This window comes from Chiloscyllium plagiosum, unplaced genomic scaffold, assembly GCF_037043375.1.
Source record: "Chiloscyllium plagiosum isolate Xiang-an unplaced genomic scaffold, Cpla_swu_hap1 HiC_scaffold_2, whole genome shotgun sequence".
Lineage (NCBI taxonomy): Eukaryota > Metazoa > Chordata > Chondrichthyes > Orectolobiformes > Hemiscylliidae > Chiloscyllium > Chiloscyllium plagiosum.
The window spans coordinates 5,531,683-5,558,010 of record NW_028270140.1 but is presented as its reverse complement, the minus strand read 5'-3'; the positions used below and the strand labels follow the sequence as shown (position 1 = coordinate 5,558,010).

The window sequence follows — 26,328 nt, the reverse complement described above, 5'->3', positions numbered from 1 at the left end:
CATGCATCTACTGTCGTCACTTATTAAGATAGAAGAGGATTGTTCTGGGCCAGACCAGAACAGACCAGACCCCCTCAAAATATTTTAAGAAGGCAGCCTAGACCTAACTTTTTCTTATTTATAATGCAAATGTGTAGTGCTGTGTTTCAAATGCGATGCAACTGGTCAAATTACTCAAGATTAAGCAGAACACAATTTATTTAAACACTGTAGTTAAAATACAGAGGAATTTAGAATAACAACTCTACTGGAAAGCTTAACAGAATAATAGATACAGGAACTATTACTAATTAACTGTTCCAATATAGTAACATGCCCTTTAGCAAAAAGGTCAATTCAGAAAATCAGATTTAGTCTCACAGCCTAGGAAGGGAGGCCCAGCTTTTGGCTGTAACAGAGAGACAAAGATAGCTTCCAGTTCTTGAAACCCACAACAACAACTGCTTAAAGCGAAACTTAAAAGCTAAAAAACAACTAGAAACTGTGGTCTGTGAGATCTGGCAATACCCATCCAGGCTGCTTCTATTGTTTCAACGTTAAAAAAACTCAAGCCCTCCCAAGCTTCGAGTGGTTTTGGAGCTCATTATCGCTGCCTTACAACCTCACTTCAAAAAAAAAAAGGACGAAATAACCTTTTAAAGTCATATCATCATCACAGGTTGCAGGATTGGAAGGTACTGTTGGAGTAGTTTTGATAAGTGACTCTAGTGCATCTTGCAGATGGCATTCAATACTCCCATTTTATATTAGTGGTGAAGGGGGAAAATGTTGAAGGTGATGTCTAGCATACCATTTAAAAAAGCTGCTTAGTGATGGATGGTTTGTAGCCTCCTGAATGTTGTTAGACCTGAATTCATTCAGAAGAGTAAAGAATATTCCATTACACTCCCAACGTGTGTCTTAGAGACAGTGGACAGTTTCTGTGGAGTCAGGAAATGAGTTACTCACCACCAAATGTCAACCCTCTGACACTATTTATATGACTATTGTCATTCAGTTTCTGGTCAATAATACAGTAACAATGACATCTTCCACCCATTTTTGTACTGATTGGGAGTAAACTGATTGGGTGATAATTGGCCGGGTTTGATCTGTCCTGCTTTTTATGAATAGGGCGTGTCTGAGCAATCTTCCCCAAGGCACCTGAATGCCAGTGTTGCAGCTGCACTGGAATAGGACAGATCTAGTTGTGGAGTACAAATCTTCAGTACCATAGCTGGAATTGTGTTAGAGCCAGTAGTCTTTGTACTATCCAATGCTTTCAGTTATTTCTTGATATCACACAAAGTGAATCGAATTGGCTGAAGACTTACGTCTGTTATACTGAGGACCACAGAAGGATTGACTTAATGGATCACTCACTCAGCACCTTTTATTAAATTTTGTTCACTGGGATGTGGCATTGCTGGCTCGGCCAATATTTATTGCCCATCCCTAATTGCCAAAGGGTATAAACCAGACTGCTTGGAGTCACATGTAGGCCGGACTGTGTAAAGATGGCAGATTTCCTTCGCTAATGGACATTAGTGAACCAGATGGGTTTTTTTTCCAACTATTGGCAGTAGTTATTTTAAAATTGAATTCAAATTCCACCATCTGCCACGGACATTACCTGGAGGTTAATTGTCTGGTGTTGATGCCATTAGGCCATTGCCTCGCTCTCACTGAAGATGCTTCAGACTTGCCTTACGATAAATAAAAATGCATATTGCACACAAAAAAAAATCATCTGTGTGTACTTGAAGAATGGACCACAGTTTGTCAAGGAAGAATATTGAAGACACCATCTCTAAAGGCAGCAATCAAGATAACACATAGAATAGTGAATTACATCACAAAGTCATTTGAGTAGAAATCCTCAGAATCATGCCAGAAGTATACCATGGATTAGTCACGTCATACCTGGAATACAAAGTGAATACTTTGAATTAATGTGACTCTGCTGATTCCTGAGGAATGAGTGATAAGGAGGTACGGTATTCAACCTTAACACAAGATGTCTCCGAGGGTAACAGATAGAGGTATTTCACAGACTCAACGCTACCAAAAAACGTAGCTTGTGACACCACATTCAGAGATGTGTTATCCACGGGACCTGAGCGCAGCGATTTGAATGACCATGAAACAGTTCTTCAACAGATCAACTGCTGCAATTGCTCATCAAGGACAGGTTATCCCGATCAGGAGACTGGACTCATTTAAACAGTAGATGGGCGTCTTCAAGGGAAGAAAGTAAAATTGGTATGTTAGATGAATAAGTTCCAAGTGGCTAAAAAAGTCCCAATGTAAAGCTCTCCAATGATAATACAACCAAATCGTGCAGTTTTTTTTACAGTATGTGACAATGTGTTGTGTTACCAAACTCTCAGATGTGACAACTTCAGCTGCTGCCAATAACATTTACAGGTAAATCCAGAAATTAGCCACTCACAGAAAACTGCCCCATAGTAACAGGTTGGGAGTTACATCTTCAGTCTGAATCCACGATAGAATCACACATGCATAGGTAGGCTCCTAAGACCAAGCTCATAATTACTACTGGAATTACAATTGTTAACGGTTTCCCTTGTTGAATATGCTGATCATCTTCCCTACTCCAGGTACCAGCAGTGTTTCCATGGGATTAATCTGACTGGCCTTTGCAATGCAGCTATGGAAGAGTACTTCAGTCAGCCGATTGTAGTAAGTAGGACTGTCAGCCTCTATGTGCAGATGAGAATGAATGTCAGAGATATTAATGGGAAATTATTAAGCTTACACACTTTCTACTCAGTCCCTCACACCATCTCTGCTATTCAATACCATCATGGGTGGTTGTCCAACTCCGTACCCCTTTCACACTTTCTCCCTGTAGTCCTAAGGCCCGTATCTATCTCCTTCTTGAAAATATTCAGTGTTTTGATCTCGACCGCTTTCCAGGGCAATGAATTCAACAGACTGTCTGGGTGAAGACGTTTCTCCTCAGCTCAGATTTCCCTTCATCACCTCTTCCTCTTCTAAAACTCCAGCATGTACCACGGAGATTAGAGCTGGGGACTGCATGCTGCTATTATATTTACCATTTTACTCAAGTATTCTTCAACAGGACAGTGTCTTTTTTTTTCTGAAGAATATATTAATCATCCAACTGAAAGTCAAATTGCTGCAAATCACATATTACTTTATAGACTTGGAGAGATTATTGAGCTTTATCAGGTTCTAGTGGAAATTAGAACAAAATATTTTTAGGCCATCAACACAACTTATTTGGCATTTCCTACCTAGGATACCTTTGATGTTGTCATTTTGATGGCACGGTCTGTCAAGTACACGGTAAATTTTCTACAGTCCGATGAGGATGATTTGCATCGGTAAGTGGATGCTGCGATTGAAATTCCAACTTGTTCTGTGATAATTGCTGAATTACTATAGATATGATTATATGCAAACATGTGCACTTGGAGCTGGGTCAGTTAGCTTGGATGGCTGATTTACAATGCAGGGTAACACCAACAGCGTGGGTTCAATTCCCAGCACCAGCTGAGGTTTCTATGAAAGACTTTCCTTCTCAACCTCTCCCCTCACCCTGAGGTGTAGTGACCCACAGGTTAAACCACCGCCAGTTGTTTCCCTCTCCCTAATAAGAGAGCATCCCTATGGTCTGGAAAGTCTACAGGTAGAATCAAAGTTAGAAATACTCACGGCTCTCTGTGAAAAAACATTCTACTTACCTCGGCCTTAAATGGGCAATCCCTTATTTTGAAACTGTGACCCCTAGTACCATATTCTCCCTTTCAAAGAATGAGGGGGGATCTTATAGAAGCATAAACAATTATGAAGGGAATAAATAAGAGAGAAACAGGGAGGTTGTTTCCACTGGATGGTGAAACTAGAACGAGGGGACATTGCCTCAAAATAAGGGGGAGCAGATTTTGGATGGAGTTGAGGAGAAACCTCTTCACCCAAAGGATTGAGAATCTGTGGAATTCCCTGCCCAGTGATGCAGTTGAGGCTACCTCGTTGACTGTTTTTAAGGCAAAGATAGATTTTTGATCAGTGAAGGAGTTAATGGTCGTGGTGGGTGGGCGGGTACGTGGAGCTGAATCCATAAAAGGATCTTCGTGAATGGCAGAGCAAGCCTGATGGGCCAAATGGCCTACTCCACCTCCTAATTCTTATGTTCCATGAGGTAGCATCCTTTCCACGTGGCACAGGATCTTTCATGTTTCAATTAAGTCACGCTTTACTCTTTTGAACAAATACAAATACAAGCTTTGCCTGTCCAATCTTTTCTTAAAAGGCATTGCCCATTCCAGATATTAGTCTAGTAAACCTTCCCCAAATTACATCCACTGCATTTATATCCTTCTGTGAGTAAGGGGATCGATCCTGTACACAGTGCTTGAGAGGTGACCTATTGGAACCTACAAAATTCTAAGGAGATTTAAGAACATGATTATCTCCCCCTGTGGGTGAGTCTAGGACCAGAGGGCATGATCTCAGAATAAGGGTCACATATTTAAGACCAAGGTGAGGAGGAATTTCATCTCAAAGGGTAGTGAATTGTCATATTCTTTACTGCAGAGGGTTGTCAAGGCTGGTCATTAAGTGTATTCAGGACTGAGACAGACAGATTTTTACTCAGTAAGACAATCAAGAGTCCTGGGGATAAAGGCAGGAAATTGGAGTTGAGGATGAGCAGATCAGCAATGACATTACTGAATGGTGGTATAGGAGCTGAATGACTGACTGCTGTTCCATCATCTTAGGCCTTAAATTATTTGCATCAGATATAATGATTGACAAACTATGTATAAGTTTTCCAGCTATTGCCCGTGTGTACAATGTCCTACTTCCTGTCCCTCCTGCTCTGGTGCACTGAGCTGTCGTGTTGGGTGGATGGGGTGGAGCCTGTTTGTCCTGGTGCTTTGGGAGGGCGAAGGCAAAGGGCACTGGGTGACTGAGATGTGTTGAGGGTTCCAGTGTCTTCAGGTATTTCTCCCTCGCTCACGTTCAGAGATGAGCCCAGTGAAGTGCTGTTACTGTTAGTGTTCCACGATGCAATGCTCCCCCCTTAATAGTCAAGGTGGGCTGGTCTGTGGGAAGATGGGTCTACCTGTGAGGCAGAAAGTCTTGCAGACATTGGTTAGTAATGGTGTTTAAGACCATCAGAAATAGGAACCGGAGTAGGCCATTCAGCCCCTCAAGCTTGCTCCACCATTCAGTAGAATCATGGTTTATCCAACATTCCTCATGTCCACTTTCCTGCCTTTTCTCCGTAACCCTTGATTCCCGACTGATCAAGAATCTATCTCAGCCTTAACTGTACACAGGCACTCTGCCTCCACAGATCTCCGTGGCAAGGAGTTCCAAAAATTCACAACCGTCAGAGAGAGGAAATTCCTCCGCATCTCAGTCTTAAATTGGTGCCCCTTTAATCTGAGGCTATCCCCTCTGGTCCTAGATTCTCCATGAAGGAAGCATTCTCTCAGCATTTACCCTGTGAAGCCCCTTAAGAATTGCTCACAGTATTCCAGATGTGGTCTGACCAGCACCGTGTCGAGTTGCAGTTAAACTTCCCTACTCTTATACTGTTCCCTGGTTCACGTGATTGTTGCAATGAGGTGACAAGTATTACTCATTCAGGTTCAGATCATGGATGTCTTCACATCCCCACATCCCCACATCCTGCCTCGGGTAAAATCCTTTCCACAGAGCGATGAGGAGATGGACACCTGGCAATGCACCACCTGCCTAATGGCACAGGCTGTTATGGGATGTCTTCTCTTGTAATGATATAAAAGAGTTGAATGAATAAGATGAAAGTGTATGGTATGGCTATCAAGGCAGGTGCATGGAGGGTGAATGTGTTGGAAGTGCTCCGTGAGAAAGTGGAGGGCATGGGTCAGTGGGGGGTAATGAGAGTGAGTGCGGCAGAGGGAGTATCAGAGCTTACACCTGCATGGGAAGTGGGTATGCTGGTACAGAGATCAGAGTATTACGCTCACCCTGGTGGGGGCAGAGAAAATCCTTGATCTCTTTCATACTGTGCTGCCATTTCCTCTCAACCTGGTGATGGCATCGATTTGGGAAGCAATCTCTGCCCACACTGGCATGGTGCAGTGGCTCAGCCACCAGGAAGAAGATTCTTCTCCACTCCACAACAACTTCCCATCCCCCTCCAAGGAACGTGATGCCAGTCTCCCCTTCTCTGTCACCTCTTACACAGCTTAGAGGTGGCAGCTTCCTGCTTTGGAAGGTTGCGCGTGCCCAAAGGTCTTATGAAGGACTTCCTTATGCGAGTTCCTCTGCAGGTTTGAATCTGGGACAGAAATAGGATGAGATTCTCAGCGCAAGGGCTCACATGGCAATAAAAACAGCAAGAAACCTTACCCCGCCTCACAGAGAGAACCGTTCCACTAAATTCACCGCAGATTACACTTCAGTGAAAGATTCAGTTCTACTTTGACTTTTTAGACAGCAGTACCTAGCATAATCACTGTCTGAGAGTAAAGTCATAGAGTTATACAGCACAGATCCATGCCGACCAGATATCCCAACCTAATCCAGTCCTATTTGCTAGCACTTGGCCCATTTCCCTCCAAACCCTTCCTATTCATATGCCCATCCAGATGCCTTTTAAATGTTGCAATTGTACCAGCCTCCTCCACATCCTCTGGAAGCTCATTCCATACACGTACCACCCTCTGCGTGAAAACATTGCCTCTTGAGTCTCTTTTATATCTTTCCCCTCTCACCCTAAACTTGTGCTGTTCTGTTCTGGGCTCCCCAGAATGACTTTGTCTATTTATCCAATCCATGCCCCTCATGATTTTATAAACCTCTATAAGGTCACCCTCTCAGCCTCCGACGCTCCAGTGAAAATAGCCCCAGCTTCTCCCTATAGCTCAAATCCTCCAACCCTGGCAACATCCTTGTAAATCTTTTGTGCATCCTTTCAAGTTTCAAAAATCCTTCCTGTAGCAGGGAGACCACAATTGAGTGCAGTATTCCAATAGTGGGCTAACCAATGTCCTGTTCAGCATCAACATGACCTCCTAACTCCTGTACACCCTGACATTGATATCCATATGCTTGGCCTGTTTTCTTTGCAACAGAGAATAAGTAGCCCGGTACAACTTCCTCTGCCAGATCATTCCATACATGCACCAATCTCTGCGTGAAAATGTTACCCCTTGGCTCCCTTTTTAAATCTTTCTCCTCTCACCTTAAACCTGTGCCCTCTAGTTTTGGACTCACCGACATTGGGAAAAAGACCTTGTCTATTTGTCTTTTCCATGTCTCTCATCATTTTATAAACCTCTTCCAGTGATATCAGTGACAAGAGAGAAATTTGTCATCATCTGGATGTAGAATGTCGATAATGAACACAAGGCGTTTCCTACGTTTTGTACCCAGTGTCAGAATTTACCTTAAGATTTTGCGTTTGCTCAGTTTTCCTTCATGTTGAAAAGTGCGTGTTATTGTTTAAAAAAAAAACCAAAGAACTGCAATGTCAAAATCAGAAACAAAAAGAGACAATTACTGGAAAAGCTCAGCAGGTCTGGCACCATCTGTGGAGAGAAAGCAGAGTTAATGTTTCAGGTCCAATGACCCTCCATCAGTATGGGTCTGACAAAGGGTCACTGAATCTGAAACATTAACTCTTAGTTCTCTCCACAGATGCTGCCAGACCCGCTGAGCGTATTATTGCACATTTCTATTTCCTTTGCTATACAGTGGTGAGATATCCGATTTAATGTCTGTTTTAAGAATTCTCAGAATGAAACTTTGCTTATTAGGAACTGACTTCAAACTGTTGTCTTTTCAGAGAGAAAGGAGATCTTCGAAGTAATTTTGTGAATCTTGTGGGGGAAACTATTGTGAGGCGATGGCATAGTGGTATTATTATTTCATAATGAATGGGACACCCAAATAATATTCTGGGGACCTGGGTGTGAATCCCACTCTTGCAGATGGTAGAATTTGAACCCAATAAAAGTCTGCGATTAACAGTCTAACCATGAATCTCATGTTAATGGTTGGGAAAACAAACCCATCTGGTTCACTAACGTCCTTTAGGGAAGGAAACTGCCATCCTTACCTGGTCTGGCCTACACATGACTCCAGACCCACAGCAATGTGGTTGACTCTGAACTGCCTTTGGGCTGTTAGGGATGGGCAATAAATGCTGGCCTGCCCAGCAACGCCCACATCCTGTAAATGGATTTGTTTTTATTTGAATGGTGAAGAGATCTTCTAACTAAATGGGCAGAAAATTAGATGCACGTGAGTCTCGGATCTTTGCTTCAAGTGGACAAGATGACAGAGACAGTAGGGTTAGTAAATTACTTGTATATGATTTATTGTTCTGTGCAGGATTGAAAGCCAGCTGTATTATGAAAATGCTGCAGTATTCCTTGTATATTTCTTCAGTTAATCAGAATCCTAATAAATAGCTTTTTATTCCAAAGAATAGTAACAGTATTCATTTTTATTTTGCAGAATGGAGATCCCCTTTGTCTTCCAGATTCTTCAGTCTGGACCAGTCCATGGCTTAGCATTTTGGTTTGATGTGGCATTTGTGGGTACACAGTAAGTGTATTTAGCTTCTCATAATATCCCATTTTCTCTCAAGGAGGTTGTACTCTGTTATAATAATTAACATTTCTGTTTTAGAAATGTGACAAAAAAACAGTGACTGAACTCACATTCCCCAAGAAATGCATTTTACTGTTATCCAGGAAATATGTCGGATTATCTGATCACAGGTTGTTATTTGCAGGAGGATAATAATGCCTCTTCTACCAAGTAATAGCAACAATGTGATACAGAGCCTTTATTTTTTTAAAAATCCCAAGATGTTGTACAAAACTTTGTTTCGACCACAGCTGAAGTACTGCAGGAAGGATGTGATTATACTGGAGGGGGTGCACAAGAAATTCACCAGGAATCTTCCTGGATGGAGCATTTCAGTGATGAAGAAAGGCTGGATAAGCTCAGATGGTTATTTTTGGAGCAGAAAAGGTAGAGAGGTACATAAGATTATGAGGGGCATGGGCAGGACGGATAGAAAGCAGGTTTTCCCCTTGAGGGGTTGATAAATAAGGGATATAATTTGAAGGTGAAAGGCAGGAGGTTTAGATGGGAATTGAGTCCCAGTACTATCAAGAACTTTTAACAGAGCACTCAGTTCTATTACTGATGTGGTTAAAAACCCCCTTCCATCTGTGCTCATTAGTACTTGTCTTGACCAGTAAAAGTTTTTTTTAATGTGACTATTGTTATGGACCAGGCCAGACCCCCTCAAAACATATCAAGAAAGTAGCCCAGATCCTCATTTTGCTAGTTGTTTTAAGCAGGTGGACAGTGGATATTCCAGGAGGGATGCAGCTGGTCAAACTACTTTGTTGAAAAAAAACAATTTATTTACAAAATTACTGAATGAAACATGAACAATAGAAAACAGAATACTGAATAACTTATCCTATCCGAAAACCCAACAGACTATCCCAACTTAATGATGCTGTTCCAAATACTTGCAACAATCCCATAAACACTCCTTGGCACAAAAGGTAAAATCGATCACAGGGTCTTACAGGAGAGAAGTCAGACAGTACCGGCCTCGACCTGCTTCTGTGCGTCCAACGACCTTTCTTCACATTACACTAAAAAAACCCAACCAGAGAAAAGCTGAGCTGGGAGAACTGGCCACTCCCCTTTCATTGTGCAAGTGTTTTTTTTTAAACTTGAAAGCCTTCTGCCTGAGGCAATATCTGTTAGCTATTATCAAATTGACCCTAAAACCCTTCACCTCCAGACTTTTCGGAGTGTGTGTTGTATACGACCTCTCTAAAAAAACACCAAGGACTGCATAGCCTTGTTAAAGGAGCTGTTCTGTCACACTGTGCTCACCCTTTTTGTTAATTACTTTAGTAAAACAGCAACCACACTTCAGATATTTAATGGATAAAATCTTTCCTTTTCAGAAAAACAGTCTGGCTATCGACATCTCCTGCTGAACCGCTGACCCACTGGTATCAAGTGCGATGCCTCCTACAGACACCATTGATTGCCAAAGAAGGTGAAACATTTTCAGGGAAGGTCTTACTTGTGGCTAATAAACGGTGAGAATCAAAATGCATTGACCTGTAAATAACACATTAAAGTTATGTTTTTAGTTGGTACGGACATGCTATAAGAGGGACAGATAATAAGTTTGTGAAAATATATATATTAGCCAGACAAAGAGTGAACATGCTTTGAGTGCAGTCACTTTGAATGTTTGGAGTCTGAGGAATGGGGTGAAATGGATGGTTGGGAGCTAGCCGTTGGTTGTTCTGCAGGGGTGACATTGTTGTCTTAACCATTTCATTGATATCCAAGGCCTGCCTCCTGCAATTTTCCTGGTAGACCAGGAAATGAGCAAGCATCTCACCGGCCCGTAACTGGCAGATATAACTCCCTGACACATGGCCCTCTCTTGTAGAATCCTCAGACACAAACATGTGACAGCTTTTGGCCTAGAACCAGTAGAATCAGAGATGGACAACATGGAAACAGACCCTTCAGCCCAACTCGTCCATGCTGACCAGATATCCCAACCTAATCTGGTCCCATTTGCCAGCACTTGGCCCATATCCATCTTAAATCCTTCCTATCCATATACCCCTCCAACTGTCTTTTAAATATTGTAATTGTACCAGCCGCCACTACTTCCTCTGTCAACTCATTCCATACACGTACCACTCTCTGTGTGAAAATGTTGTCCCTTAGGTCCATAAGGAAAGTGTGTACTTATCTTTAAATGTCTGTGGAATCTGTAATAGCTTGAAAGAACGTTTGAAAAGGACTGTGCGTTTTCATCAATTATGAAGAAATCAATTTTAACTTCCTTGAAGATTAAGAAATGTGATCTGGAAACTGTCTAACCTGGAAACTGTCTGAGCATGATGGTAGTTCTGATGTGAAAGCTATGTGGTCGGCAGACACAAAAGAGAGCTTGAGGCATAAGGTGCTTAACACACTGACGCGGTAAATCTGATAGGCAATGTGCAAGCAGAGTTGTGTGCTTTATCAGAAGTGGTCAAAGCCTAAACTGAAGTGTTGCAAGTTGGTCAGTTGTAAGGGAATTCCAAAAAGCTACCCCATCAGAATTGTATTGACCCAAGAGAAAGAGGGTTCTTAGAAGTATGCCTTGATAGTAATAATTATACCTACTCGATTCAAAAGTCCGTGTTATTGTTAAGTAGAACTCCTTACTTACCCTGCATGAATAATGACCAGTATATTCTAGAATGGCATAGTTACGATGTGCCATCTTTTTCCAGGGAGCGAATTAGATGTCTTTGGTTGCATAAGATGTATCTTGTCATTGACTATTTGAAGTAAAAAGTACTTTTTTATATTTGAGATCTAATGCACTGTTACATCATGTTTGAATTGGTTGGTTGTGATTTGTGTTAAAGCTACAAAAGGAAAATCTATTAATTTCTTAATTTGGGGAGTCATTCAGTAAATTCACACGAAAAAACAGACGGCCACCTGCAGACTTTGAGTTTCACTCCTCAACCAACCAATCTCCTGCTCTCCCAGAATGGGTCAGCTTTGAGAGAACCAATCACTTGGTGACCACAACCCTTTGGCAGTGTTCCTTCTTTAGCTTTCTCATGTGGTGTGGGCATGGCTGGCTGAGCCAGTATTTGTTGCCCATTCCTTAATGGTAACTGAGAGGATGGTGATGAGCTTGTAGTCCAAGGAGTATATGTACACACTCTTGGTGCTTTTATGAAGGTGGGATTTTTGACCTGACCTTTGAAGGAACAGAGAGATAATTCCAAATCCGGCTTGGAGGGGAACTAGCAGGTGGTATTGTTCCCATGCAATGCAGTCGTTGTCCTTCAAGGTCGTAGAGGTTGAGCTTTTGGACAAAGGAGCGTTGGTTAGTTGCTGCATGCATCTTGCTGGGCCTGTGTGAATGTTGGAAAATTGAAGAACAAGGCCTGAACTGTACAAAGATCCCAGCGTCACACTAACAGGTATAGGTGGTCAGTGCAGCTGCTGTCCCTACCTCGTGTCTGTTCCAGGCTGCAGTAGGAAATCACAACCTGGATGATTTAAAAAGGTATAAAAAGAGGTCAATGCAATGGCATAATGTTTTAGAGCACTAAGTTCACAGTGGTAAGGTGGGAGAATGTCTCACTACACAGGAAAGGACAACCAGCAAGGTACACATTATCATCTTCAAATAAAAGGACTGTCACTTCTTTGTTTACATTTGGGCCAATGAGTTGAGAGTGGCAGATGGAGTTTAATTCGGATAAATGCGGGGTATTGCAGTTTGGTGAGACAAACAAGGGTAAGGTTTATATAGTTAATGGCAAGGTTTATATAGTTAATGGTAGGACCCTGGATAGTGTTGTCAAACAGAGAGACCTAGAGGATTGGGTACATAATTCTTTGAAAGTTGCATCACAAGTAGACAGTGTGGTTAAGAAAGCATTTGTTGAGTACAGGAGTTGGGATATCATCTTTAGGTTGTACAAGATGTGGGTGGGGCCACTTTTGGAATACTGTGTTCAGTTCTGGCTGCCCTGCTATAGGAAGGATCTTTCTAAATTGGAGAGGGTTCAGAAAAGATTTACCAGGATGTTGCCAGAGCTGGAGAGTTTGAGTTATAAGCGGAGGCTGGAGTGTAAGAGGTTGAGGAGTGACCTTCTGGAGGTTTATTGAATCATGAGGGGGAGAGGTAAGGTGAGTAGCAAAGGTCTTTTCCCTGTAGTGGGATCATTCGAAAGTAGACAGCATATTTTGTGGGCGGAACGGTGGCTCAGTGGTTAGCACTGCTACCTCACGGCACCAGAGACCCGGGTTCAATTCCTGCCTCAGGCAACTGCCTGTGTGGAGTTTGCACATTCTCCCAGTGTCTGTGTGAGTTTCCTCCAGGTGCTCCGGTTTCCTCCCATAGTCCAAAAATGTGCAGGTCAGGTGAATTGGCCATGCTAAATTGCCCGTAGTGTTAGTTGAAGGGGTAAATGTAGGGGAATGGGTATTAGGTGGGTTGTTCTTCTGAGGGTTGGTGTGGACTTGTTAGGCTGAAGGGCCTGTTTCCACACCGTAAGTAATCTAATCTAATCATTTTTAAGGTGAGAGGAGGAAGGGACCTGAAGGGCAACTTTTTCGGTGGTTCGGGTGTAGAATGAACTGCCAGAGGAAGTGGTAGGTGCAGATACAGTTACACCAATTAAAAGATATTTGGACAGGTACACGAATAGGAAAACTTTAGAGGGATATGGGCCAAACACAGGCAAGTGGGTCTAGATTAGTTTGGGAAAGTTGGTTGGCATGGACTGATTGGACCAAAGGATCTATTTCCATGCTGTATGACTCTATGATTCTAACAATTGAATATATAACAAAAAAGATGCACTTATTTGTATCCAGCCATTCAAACAGCATTCAGCATTCATGCATTGCATCAATATTGACTCTTTTTAAAGCTAGCTGATTGAAAATTAGTTAGTCAAAGAATTTCTATGGTGGAGAGAATGGAGGAAATAACATTGTTATACAAGAGAGTGCCTGGTAGAATACTCCCCACTTGCCTGGATGGGGGCAGCTCCAACAACACTGAAACCTGACACCATCCAGGACAAAGCAGCTGCTTGACTGGCACCACATCCACAAACATCCACTCCCTCCACAACTCAGGAGCAGCAGTGTATACCAACTACAAGATGCACTGCAGAAATTCACCAAACCTCTTGACAGCACCTTCCAAACCCACAACTACTTCCATCTGGAAGATACACACAATCTGAAAGCTCTCCTCCACGCCACTCACCATCCTGACTTGGAAATATATCACTATTACTTTACTGTGACTGGGTCAAAATCCTGGAATTCCATCCCTAATGGCTTTGTGGGTCTACCTACAGCACATGGACTATAGGCAGCTCACCACCACCTTCTTAAGGGCAAGTAGGACTGGACAATTAATGCTTGTCCAATCACCAACATCCCATGAATGAATGAAACAAATGAAGCTATATCAGTAGATTGTAATATTCTCAAAGTCTCTGTCAAAATAGGAATGAGAAGACAATTTATCTACAATTTTCCCAGTTTTAATAAAGTTGTGTCCCTTTAAACTTTTATCAGAGATGATGACAGTAAGATTACTTGGATTTTCTTCTGTTTTCCCATCTTAGACAAAGCTATGATATTCACATTATGGGTATGATGGACCAAACTGGCTTCAAATCTGGAAACCTCCTAGACTTAAAGAATCCTTTCTTCAGGTAAGCGTTTTGATACCGTAAAAGGCAATAGCTCACTATTACAGTGTTTCTTAAAATAATATCAACAATAGAGTAGAGTTACTGGCTAATGAAATGTTTTAAACAAAGGAGTAAACAGTAATGGGGGAGACAATGGCCCAGTCAAATTGTCACTGGGCTGTTAATCCTGAGAGCTGAAAATGTGTTGCTGGAAAAGCGCAGCAGGTCAGGCAGCATCCAGGGAACAGGAGAATCGACGTTTCGGGCATAAGCCCCTTAACAAAATGTGGAAGTAAGAGCTTAACAATGACCATGAATCCATTTTCTGGATCAGTGGTGCTGGAAGAGCACAGCAGTTCAGGCAGCATCCAACGAGCAGCGAAATCGACGTTTCGGGCAAAAGCCCTTCCATTGTCAGTTGTCAAAAAAACCCACCTGGTTCATTAATGCCCTTTAGGGAAGGAAACTGCCATCCTTACCTGATCTGTCCTACATGTGACTCCGGACCCACAGCAATGAGGTTGACTCTGAACTGCCCTCTGGGCAATTAGGGTTGGGCAATAAATACTGGCCCAGTCAGTGATGCCCTCATCTTATGAATGAATAAAGAAAAATTATCAGTGTAACCTAATTCTGCTGCACAACATAAACATTAAAAGGTTCGTAATTTTTGGATTTCAGATTTAACAGTGTGAATTAAATATACAAAAAATATTAATCGCTACTTAGTTTCTTATTTCTGTTTATCTCCTTCTCATAATCCGTTTTTATACTGCTCAGCATCACTCTACACCCTTATTTGGGAAGTAGGTACTGAATATGGCTCCCAAGTCATGTTATGGATTTATAATTAATTTATTCCCCCCCTTATTTTTTCTATTCCTTCTTAATTCTGTCATTCCAGTGGGAATTTCTCGTTGCCACTGTCACTCTGCCCTGATGTATTTTGCTGTGATCATACTATTTCTGTGTGGAATTTTTTTCCCCAGAAACTCCTTTTTATATACACTTGACCACCATTGAATCAAAACATTGTCAATAATTGAGGTCTGCATGTTATGATCTGAAAAGGTTGAGAATGTGGAAACCAGTGCTAGACGGTGGCTCAGTGGGTAGCACTGCAGCCTCACAGCACCAGGAACCCCGGTTCGATTCCAGCCTTGGGTGACTGCCGGTGGGGAGTTTCCACATTCTCCCCATGTCTGCGTGGGTTTCCTCCCGCAGTCCAAAGATGTGCAGGTTAGGGTGGATTAGCCATGGGAAATGCAGGGTTACAGAAGGGGTGGGTGCTCTTCAGAGGGTTGGTATGGACTGAATGGCCTGCTTTCACACTGTAGGGATAGTATGATTCAAAACACAGGTACAAGGCTTCTATTACTTTACTAATGTAGACATACGGGTTAAAATATTTGCTTGAAGTTGCATTATATAAGTTTAGTGAAATTATTGAGGAAACCTAAAAACAAGAAATGTTGAGGGTGACGTGAGTTACACAGTTATAAATGCATATGACATAACATTAGTCAGAAAAGTTAAAGCCAGTGCAATACAGGGGAATATGGCAAGTTGGATCCTAAATTAACTCAGTGACAGGAAATAAATGGTATTGGTCAGTGGCTGTTCTTATGAATGAAGAACAATTTGCAGAGGTGTTCCACAGAGCTGTGCTGGGTCCTGTGTTCTTTATGGTATATCTCAATGACTTGGACTTAAATGTATAATTGGGAATGAAACAAGAGCTGGTAGTTGATTGTGAGGAGAGTGGCTATTGACTGCAGAGTGATATCGAGGCTATGGACGAGTGGACAGAAAAGCAACAAATGAACTTCAAGCCCAGAAAAGTGTGAAATAACGCACTTGGGGAGAGCAAACAAAGTAAGAGATTACACAATAAACGGGAGGGTTTTGAGAGGGGTAGAGAAAGTGAGAGATGTTGGAGTATATGTGTTTGGGTGCCCAAAGGTGAAAGATTGGGAGATAAGGCAGTTTAAAAAAAACAGGATACTGTTCTTCATTGGGCAAGGAATTGAATACAAAAACAGGGTTGTATTACTGGAACCAGATAAGAGTCGATAAAATGTGGAGCTGGAAAACGCACAGCAAGTTAAGCAGCATCAGAAGAGCTAGGGTGTTGATATCTTGGGTAGGATCCTTCCCCAGTCCTGATGAAGGATCCTGCCTGAAACATTGACTCTCCTGCTCCTCTGATGTGGCTTGACCTGCTGTGCTTTTTCCAACTCCACATTTTATCGACACTGACTTTCCAACATCTGCAGTCTTCACTATCTCCATGGAACTGGTTGGGCCACAGCTGGAGTTTTGTGTACAGTATACATTTCAGGAAGGTCGCAGTTGCTCTCGAGAATAGAGGAGGTTAACCAGGTTATTGCTCGTGATTGAAAATTACACTTAGCTGCGATGAAAGATTGAATGGACGAGGGTTGTTTTCCTTAGAACAAAGGAGGCTGCAGGATGAGGTCTAACAAAATAATGAGGAGCTAAGATAGAGTGGACAGGGATGACCTGTTTGCCTTAGCAGTGATATAATTTACGAGTGATATAATTTCAGGCAATGACTAGAGAGATCAGAGGGGAGATGTGGAAAGATTTTCTCACACAGAGGGTGCATCGCTATCCAGTTTGGTGGTTGATGTGGATACACTCGATTCAGTTCAAAGGAATTTGGTTCTACACCTGAAGTGCTGTGTATCTGTTACACAATGGACCAGATGAAGAAAAGTGGAATTAGAAAGGGCAGGTAGATAACGTAACAGCTGGTGTAGATATAATGGACTGAATGGCCATTTGCTGTGCAATGAATTTTCTGTGGAAACACCTGACCTTATGGGGTCAGATGATATAGCCATTGCAGACACTCCTACAACTTGATCTTGGGAGCTAAATATTCCAAACTATAAAGTCTTCAGAAAGAATAGGGACATTGGGGTAAGATTATCTGTATTGAGATCTGGGAGCGAGAATTTCCCTGGGATTTGTACTGGGACTACAGCTTTTTACCAAATCTGTTAATGATTAGTCACAGAGTCATAAAGATGTACAGCACAGAAACCGAACCTTCGGTCCAACACATTCATGTCGACCAGATATTCCAACTCAATCTAGTTCCACCTGCCAGTACCTGGCCCAGCACGGGTGGCACGGTGGCACAGTGGTTAGCACTGCTGCCTCACAGCGCCAGAGACCCGGGTTCAGTTCCCGCCTCAGGCGACTGACTGTGTGGAGTTTGCACGTTCTCCCCGTGTCTGCGTGGGTTTCCTCCGGGTGCTCCGGTTTCCTCCCACAGTCCAAAATCTGCAGGTTAGGTGAATTGGCCATGCTAAATTGCCCGTAGTGTTAGGTAAGGGGTAAATGTAGGGGTATGGGTGGGTTGCGCTTCGGTGGGGCGGTGTGGACTTGTTGGGCCGAAGGGCCTGTTTCCACACTGTAAGTAATCTAATCTAATATCCCTCCAAACCCTTCCTATTCATATTCCCATCCAGATGCCTCTTAAATGTTGTAATTGTACCAGCCTCCACCACTTCTTCTGGCAGCTCATTCCACACATACACCACCCTCTACATGAAAAAGTAGCCCTTTAGGTTTCTTTCCCCTCTCACCATAAACCTATGCCCTCTTGCTCTGACACCCCCACCCCGGAGAAAAGACCTTCTCTATTTAACCTTGTCCTATTTAGGACTTTCAGAGGCATAAAGGAATTTTGGTGACCATTTATCATAAAAACTAATGAGAGTACAGGTACAAAATGCAATAAGAAAGGGTAAAGGAATGCTGGCTTTATCTTACACTTGCTGTTCTGTAGGTACGAAATGAATTTCAGTATTGAGTGATAGACTGTTATTGAATAATGGTATCAAACGCTATGAAAAAAGGTAGGCCAATAGATTTGAAATAAGTGTCGGTGATGACCTAATTGAATGGCAGAATAGAGGGGACATTTCGAGTCTTAGAGATGTACAGCATGGAAACAGACCCTTCGGTCCAACCCGTCCATGCCGACCTGATATCCCAACCCAATCTAGTCCCACCTGCCAGCACCAGGCCCATATCCCTCCAAACACTTCCTATTCATATACCCATCCAAATGCCTCTTAAATGTTGCAATTTAAGCCTCCACCACATCCTCTGGCAGCTCATTCCATACATATACCACACTCTGTGTGAAAGCGTTGCCCCTTAGGTCTCCTTTATATCTTTCCCCTCTCACCCTAAACCTATGCCCTCTAGTTCTGGACTCCCCAATCCCAGGGAAAAGACTGTCAATTTATCCTGTCCATGCTCCTCATAATTTTGTAAACTTCAATAAGGTCACTCCTCAGCCTCTGACACTCCAGGGAAAACAGCCCCAGCCTGTTCAGCCTCTCCATGTAGCTCAGATCCTCCAACCCTGGCAACATCCTTGTAAATCTTTTCTGAACCCTTTCAAGTTTCACAACATTTTCCGATAGGAAGGAGACCAGAATTGCACGCAATATTCCAACAGTGGCCTAACCAATATCCTGTACAGCCGCAACATGACCTCCCAACTCCTGTACTCAATACTCTGACCAATAAAGGAAAGCATACCAAACACCTTCTTCACTATCCTATCTATCTGTGACTCCACTTTCAAAGAGCTATGAACCTGCACTCCAAGGTCTCTTTGTTCAGCAACACTCCCCAGGACCTTACCGTTAAGTGTATAAGTCCTGCTAAGATTTGCTTTCCCAAAATGCAGCACCTCGCATTTATCTGAATTAAACTCCATCTGCCACATCTCAGCCCATTGGCACACCTGGTCAAGATCCTGTTGTAATCTGAGGTAACCCTCTTCACTGTCCACTACACCTCCAATTTTGGTGTCATCTGCAAACTTACTAACTGTACCACTTATGCTCGTATCCAAATCATTTCTGTTAATGACAAAAATTAGAGGGCCCAGCACCGATCCTTGTGGCAATCCACTGGTTACAGGCCTCCAGTCTGAAAAACAACCCTCCACCACCGCACTCTGTCTTCTACCTTTGAGCCAGTTCTGTATCCAAATGGCTAGTTGTCCCTGTATTCCATGAGATCTAACCTTGCTAATCAGTCTCCCATGGGGAACTTTCTCAAATGCCTTACTGAAGTCCATATAGATCACATCTACTGCTCTGCCCTCATCAATCTTCTTTGTTACTTCTTCAAAATACCTAATCAAGTTTGTGAGACATGATTTCCCACGCACAAAGCCATGTTGATTATCCAGAATCATTCCTTGCCTTTCCAAATACATGTACATCCTGTCCCTCAGGATTCTCTCCAACAACTTGCCCACCACTGAGGTCAGGCTCACCGGTCTATAGTTCCCTGGCTTGTCTTTATCGCCCTTCTTAAACAGTGGCACCATGTTTGCCAACCTCCAGTCTTCCGGCACCTCACCTGTGACTATCGATGATACAAATATCTCAGCAAGAGGCCCAGCAATCACTTCTCTAGCTTCCCACAGAGTTCTCGGGTACACCTGATCAGGTCCTGGGGATTTATCCACCTTTAACCGTTTCAAGACATCCAGCACTTCCTCCTCTGTAAAATGGACATTTTGCAAGATGTCACCATTTTTTCCTTACAGTCTATATCTTCCATATCCTTTTCCACAGTAAATACTGATGCAAAGTATTCATTTAGTATCTCCCCCAATTTTTGTGGCTCCACACAAAGGCTGCCTTGCTGATTTTTGAGGGGCCCTATTCTCTCCCTAGTTACCCTTTTGTCCTTAACGTATTTGTAAAAACCCTTTGGATTCTCCTTAATTCTATTTCATGCTATCTCATGTCCCTGTTTTGCCCTCCTGATTTCCCTCTTAAGTATACTCTTACTTCCTTTATACTCTTCTAAGGATTCATTCGATCTATCCTGTCTATACCTGACATATGCTTCCTTCTTTTTCTTAACCAAACTCTCAATTTCTTTAGTCATCCAGCATTCCCTATACCTACCAGCCTTCCCTTTCACCCTAACAGGAATATACTTTCTCTGGATTCTGGTTATCTCATTTCTGACGGCTTCCCATTTTCCAGCCGTCCCTTTACCTGTGAACATCTGTCTCCAATCAGCTTTCGAAAGTTCTTGCCTAATAGCGTCAAAATTGGCCTTTCTCCTATTTCGAACTTCAACTTTTAGATCTGGTCTATCCTTTTTCATTACTATTTTAAAACGAATAGAATTATGGTCACTGGCCCCAAAGTGCTCCCCCAATGACACCTCAGTCACCTGCCCAGCCTTAGAGTAGGTCAAGTTTTGCACCTTCTCTAGTAGGTACATCCACATACTGAGTCAGAAAATTGTCTTGTACACACTTATGAAATTCCTCTCTATCTAAACCGTTAACACTATGGCAGTCCCAGTCGATGTTTCGAAAGTTAAAATCCCCTACCATAACTATCCTATTATTCTTACAGATAGCTGAGACCGCCTAACAAATTGTTTCTCAATTTCCCTCTGACTATTGGGGGGGGTCTATAATACAATCCCAATAAGGTGATCATCCCTTTCTTGTTTCTCACTTCCACCCAAATAACCTCCCTGGATGTATTTCTGGGAATATCCTCCCTCAGTACAGCTGTAATGCTATCCCTTATCAAAAACACCACTCCCCCTCCTCTTTTGCCTCCCTTTCTATCCTTCCTGTAGCATTTGTATCCTGGAACATTAAGCTGCCAGTCCTGCCCATTCCTGAGTCATGTTTCCGTAACTGCGATGATTTCCCAGTCCCATGTTCCTAACCATGCCCTGAGTTCATCTGCCTTCCCTGTTAGGCCCCTTGCATTGAAAGAAATGCAGTTTAATTTATTAGTCCTACCTTGTCCCTGCCTGCCCTGACTGTTTGACTCACTTCTGTTCTCAGCTGTACCCGTCTCAGATCGATCTCTTTCCTCCCTATCTCCCTGGGTCCCATTCCCCCACCTTACTAGTTTAAATCCTCCTGAGCAGTTCTAGCAAATTTCTCTGCCAGTATATTAGTCCCCTTCCAATTTAGGTGCAATCCGTCCTTCTTGTACAGGTCACTTCTACCCCAAAAGAGATTCCAATGATCCAAAAATCTGAATCCTTCTCCCATACACCAGCTCCTCAGCCATGCATTCATCTGCTCTATCCTCCTATTCCTGCCCTCACTGGCTCGTACACTGGGAGTAATCCAGATATTACTACCCTTGAGGACCTCCTTTTTAAATTTCTGCCTAACTCTCTGTAATCTCCCTTCAGAATCTCAACCTTTTCCCTTCCAATGTCGTTGGTTCCAATGTGGATAATGACCTCCTACTGGCCCCTCTCCCCTTGAGAACATTCTGCACCCTCTGAGACATCCTTGATCCTGGCACCAGGGAAACAACACACCATTCTACTTTTTCTCTGCTGGCCACAGAAACGTCTGTCTGTACCTCGGACTACAGAATCCCCTAACACAATTGATCTCTTGGAAGCCGACGTACCCCTCATTGCATTAGAGCCAGTCTCAATACCAGAAATTTGGCTGTTCATGCTACGTTCCCCTGAGAATCCATCACCCCCTACATTTTCCAAAACAGCATACCTGTTTGAAATGGGTATATCCACAAAAGACTCCTGCACTAGCTGCCTACCTCTCTTACCCTTCCGGGAGTTAACCCATCTATGTGACTGTATCTGAGACATTCCCCCCTTCCTATAACTGCCATCGATCACATACTGTTGCTGTTGCAAATTCCTCATCGCTTCTAACTGTCTCTCCAACCGATCCACTCGATCTGATAAGCTTCACATCCAATAGCATTTATGGCAGATATAATCCGCAGTAACCCTTAAACTCTCTTTATCTCCCACATCTGACAAGAAGTACATATCACTCTATTAAAGGCCATTTTTGCTCCTTCACAATCTACAGACCCAGAAAATAACACCATCTCATTCCTCTACAAACACTGCCCCAGGTTAAATTAATAGCTATGGCTTATATTTTAAGTTTAATCAACAGACTTATCTCCAAAAAACATATAATCAAAAAAGAATCTACTCTACTCACTACTGCAGCCTTTCTATTGGACAGACTTAAAACAACAATTAACTTATCGGATTCTGTGCTGTGAACTTCGCCCAAACCGGTTCCTCCAAGATTAGTTGTGAATTTCACTGTTTCTTAATTTTCCCAGATGCACTCCGATGTCCAGCGACACACGAATTCAAACAGCAAAGGCAGTAACTGTGCAGGTTCTCTCCCTCTCTCCTGCACTGTCCTCACCATGTGCTTCCTTTGTCTGCTCTTCTCCCTTTAAAACTGCTGTTGTTTTGACTTTTTTTTTCCAAAGTTCCAAAACAATGCAACAGCATATAAAACAGTAATTGCTGCTCCTGGAATTCGAGGAAATCACCTCCAAAACCTAAAATACCTCAAAAAAAATGGAGCAGCTCTTACAGCCAGAAATTTTTCCCGTCCTCCATCTTGGATTACCCAGAATCCTCATCTGGTCAAGATCCTGTTGTAATCTGAGGTAACCCTCTTCACTGTCCACTACACTTCCAATTTTGGTGTCATCTGCAAACTTACTAACTGTACCACTTATGCTCGTATCCAAATCATTTCTGTTAATGACAAAAATTAGAGGGCCCAGCACCGATCCTTGTGGCAATCCACTGGTCACAGGTCTCCAGTCTGAAAAACAACCCTCCACCACCACCCTCTGTCTTCTACCTTTGAGCCAGTTTTGTATCCAAATGGCTAGTTCTCCCTGTATTCCATGAGATCTAACCTTGCTAATCAGTCTCCCATGGGGAACCTTGTCGAACGCCTTACTGAAGTCCATACAGATCACATCTACCGCTCTGCCCTCATTAATCTTCTTTGTTACTTGCGCAAAAAACTCAATCAAGTTTGTGAGACATGATTTCCCACGCACAAAGCCATGTTGACTATCCCGAATCAGTCCTTGCCTTTCCAAATACATGTGCATTCTGTCCCTCAGGATTCCCTCCAACAACTTGCCCACCACTGACGTCAGACTCACTGGTCTATAGTTCCCTGGCTTGTCCTTACCACCCTTCTTAAACAGTGGCACCACATCAACTAACCTCCAGTCCGGCACCTCACCTGTGACTATCGATGATACAAATATCTCAGCAAGAGGCCCAGCAATCACTTCTCTAGCTTCCCACAGAGTTCTAGGATACACCTGATAAGGTCCTGGGGATTTACCCACCTTTACCCGTTTCAAGACATCCAGCACTTCCTCCTCTGTAATATGGACATTTTGCAAGGTGTCAGCATCTATTTCCTTACAGTCTATATCTTCCATATCCTTTCCCACAGTAAATACTGATGCAAAATACTCATTTAGTATCTCCCCCATTATTCACACAAAGGCCGCCTTGCTGATCTTTGAGGGGTCCTATTCTCTCCCTAGTTACTCTTTTGTCCTTAACGTATTTGTAAAAACCCTTTGGATTCTCCTTAATTCTATTTGCCAAAGCTATCTCATGTCCTGTTTTTGCCCTCCTGATTTCCCTCTTAAGTATACTCCTACTTCCTTTATACTCTTCTAAGGATTCACTCGATCTATCCTGTCTATACCTGACATATGCTACCTTCTTTTTCTTAACCAAACCCACAATTTCTTTCGTCATCCAGCATTCCCTACACCTACCAGCCTTCCCTTTCACCCTGACAGGAATATACTTTCTTTGGATTCTTGTTATCTCATTTCTGAAGGCTTCCCATTTTCCAGCCGTCCCTTTGTCTGCGAACATCTGCCTCCAATCAGCTTTCGAAAGTTCTTGCCTAATAGCGTCAAAATTGGCCTTTCTCCTATTTCGAACTTCAACTTTTAGATCTGGTCTATCCTTTTCCATCATTATTTTAAATCTAACAGAATTATGGTCGCTGGCCCCAAAGTGCTCCCCCACTGACACCTCAGTCACCTGCCCTGACTTATTTCCCAAGATTAGGTCAAGTTTTGCACCTTCTCTAGTAGGTACATCCACATACTGAATCAGAACATTGTCTTGTACACAGTTAACTAATTCCTCTCCATCTAAACCCTTAACACTATGGCAGTCCCAGTCTATGCTTGGAAAGTTAAAATCCCCTACCATAACCACCCTATTATTCTTACAGATAGCTGAGATCTCCTCACAAGTCTGTTTCTCAATTTCCCTCTGACTATTAGGGGGTCTATAATAAAATCCCAATAAGGTGATCATCCCTATCTTATTTCTCACTTCCCCCAAATAACTTCCCTGGATGTATTTCTGGGAATATCCTCCCTCAGCACAGCTGTAATGCTATCCCTTATCAAAAAGGCCACTCCCCCTCCTCTCTTGCCTCCCTTTCTATCCTTCCTGTAGCATTTGTATCCTGGAACATTAAGCTGCCAGTTCAGCCCATCCCTGAGCCATGTTTCTGTAATTGTTATGATATCCCAGTCCCATTTCCTAACCATGCCCTGAGTTCATCTGCCTTCCCTGTTCGGCCCCTTGCATTAAAATAAATGCAGTTTAATTTATTAGTCCTACCTTGTCCCTGCCTGCCCTGACTGTTTGATTTGCTTCTGTTCTCAGCTGTATCCCTCTCAGATCGACCTCTTTCCTCACTATCTCCCTGGGTCCCACCCCCCCACCTTACTAGTTTAAATCCTCCCAAGCAGTTCTAGCAAATTTCCCTGCCAGTATATTAGTCCCCTTCCAATTTAGGTGCAATCCATCCTTCTTGTACAGGTCACTTCTACCCCAAAAGAGATTCCAATGATCCAAAAATGTGAATCCTTCTCCCATACACCAGCTCCTCAGCCATGCATTCATCTGCTCTATCCTCCTATTCCTGCCCTCACTAGCTCGTAGCACTGGGAGTAATCCAGATATTACTACTCTTGAGGACCTCCTTTTAAATATCCGCCCAACTCTGTAATTTCCCTTCATAATCTCAACCTTTTCCCTTCCTATGACGTTGGTTCCAATGTGGATAATGACCTCCTACTGGCCCCTCTCCCCCGTGAGAACATTCTGCACCTTCTGAGACATCCTTGATCTTGGCACCAGGGAAACAACACACCATTCTGCTTTTTCTCTGCTGGCCACAGAAACGTCTGTCTGTACCTCGGACTACAGAATCCTCTAACATAATTGATAACTTGGAAGCCGACATACCCCTCATTGCATTAGAGCCAGTCTCAATACCGGAAACTTTGCTGTTTGTGCTACGTTCCCCTGAGAATCCATCACCCCCTACATTTTCCAAAACAGCATACCTGTTTGAAATGGGTATATCCACAAAAGACTCCTGCACTAGCTGCCTACCTCTCTTACCCTTCCTGGAGTTAACCCATCTATGTGACTGTATCTGAGACATTCCCCCCTTCCTATAACTGCCATCCATCACATACTGTTGCTGTTGCAAATTCCTCATCGGTCTCTCCAACCGATCCACTCGATCTGATAAGCTTCACATCCAACAGCATTTATGGCAGATATAATCTGCTGTAACCCTTAAACTCTCTTTAAACTCCCACATCTGACAAGAAGTACGTATCACTCTATTAAAGGCCATTTTTGCTCCTTCACAATCTACAGACCCAGAAAATAACACCGTCTCATTCCTCTACAAACACTGCCCCAGGTTAAATTAATAGTTATGGCTTATATTTTAAGTTTAATCAAGAGACATATCTCCAAAAACATATAATCAAGAAAGAACCCACTCTACTCACTACTGCAGATTCTCTGTGGGCCAAACTTAAAACAACAATTAACTTATCTGATTCTGTGCTGTGAACTTCACCCAAACTGGTTCCTCCAAGATTAGTTGTGATCTCATTTCACTGTTGTTAATTTTCCCAGATGCACTCCGATGTCCAGCGATACATGAACTCAAACAGCAGAGGCAGTAACTGTGCAGGTTTTCTCTTTCTTTCTCTCTCTCTTTCTCTTCTGCACTGACCTCACCATGTGTTTCCTTTGTCTGTTTTTCTCCCTTTTAAACCTGCTGTTGTTTTGACTTTTTTTTCCCAAAGTTCCAAAACAATGCAACAGCATATAAAACAGTAATTGCGGCTCCTGGAATTCGAGG

General features: G+C 42.8%; 1 protein-coding gene across 3 annotated transcripts in view; it reads left to right on the top strand.

Annotated features, from left to right (window-relative positions):
• Positions 1 to 26,328, top strand: part of carm1l (coactivator-associated arginine methyltransferase 1, like) — a 118,211-nt gene that overhangs the window by 90,236 nt on the left and 1,647 nt on the right. For all 3 annotated transcript variants that reach the window (XM_043718619.2, XM_087994402.1, XM_087994409.1), the window contains 5 exons: positions 2,601 to 2,682; positions 3,265 to 3,350; positions 8,485 to 8,574; positions 9,969 to 10,106; positions 14,190 to 14,279. In XM_043718619.2, coding sequence (XP_043574554.1) covers positions 2,601 to 2,682; positions 3,265 to 3,350; positions 8,485 to 8,574; positions 9,969 to 10,106; positions 14,190 to 14,279 — 486 coding nt within the window. The remainder of the gene's footprint in view (positions 1 to 2,600; positions 2,683 to 3,264; positions 3,351 to 8,484; positions 8,575 to 9,968; positions 10,107 to 14,189; positions 14,280 to 26,328) is intronic.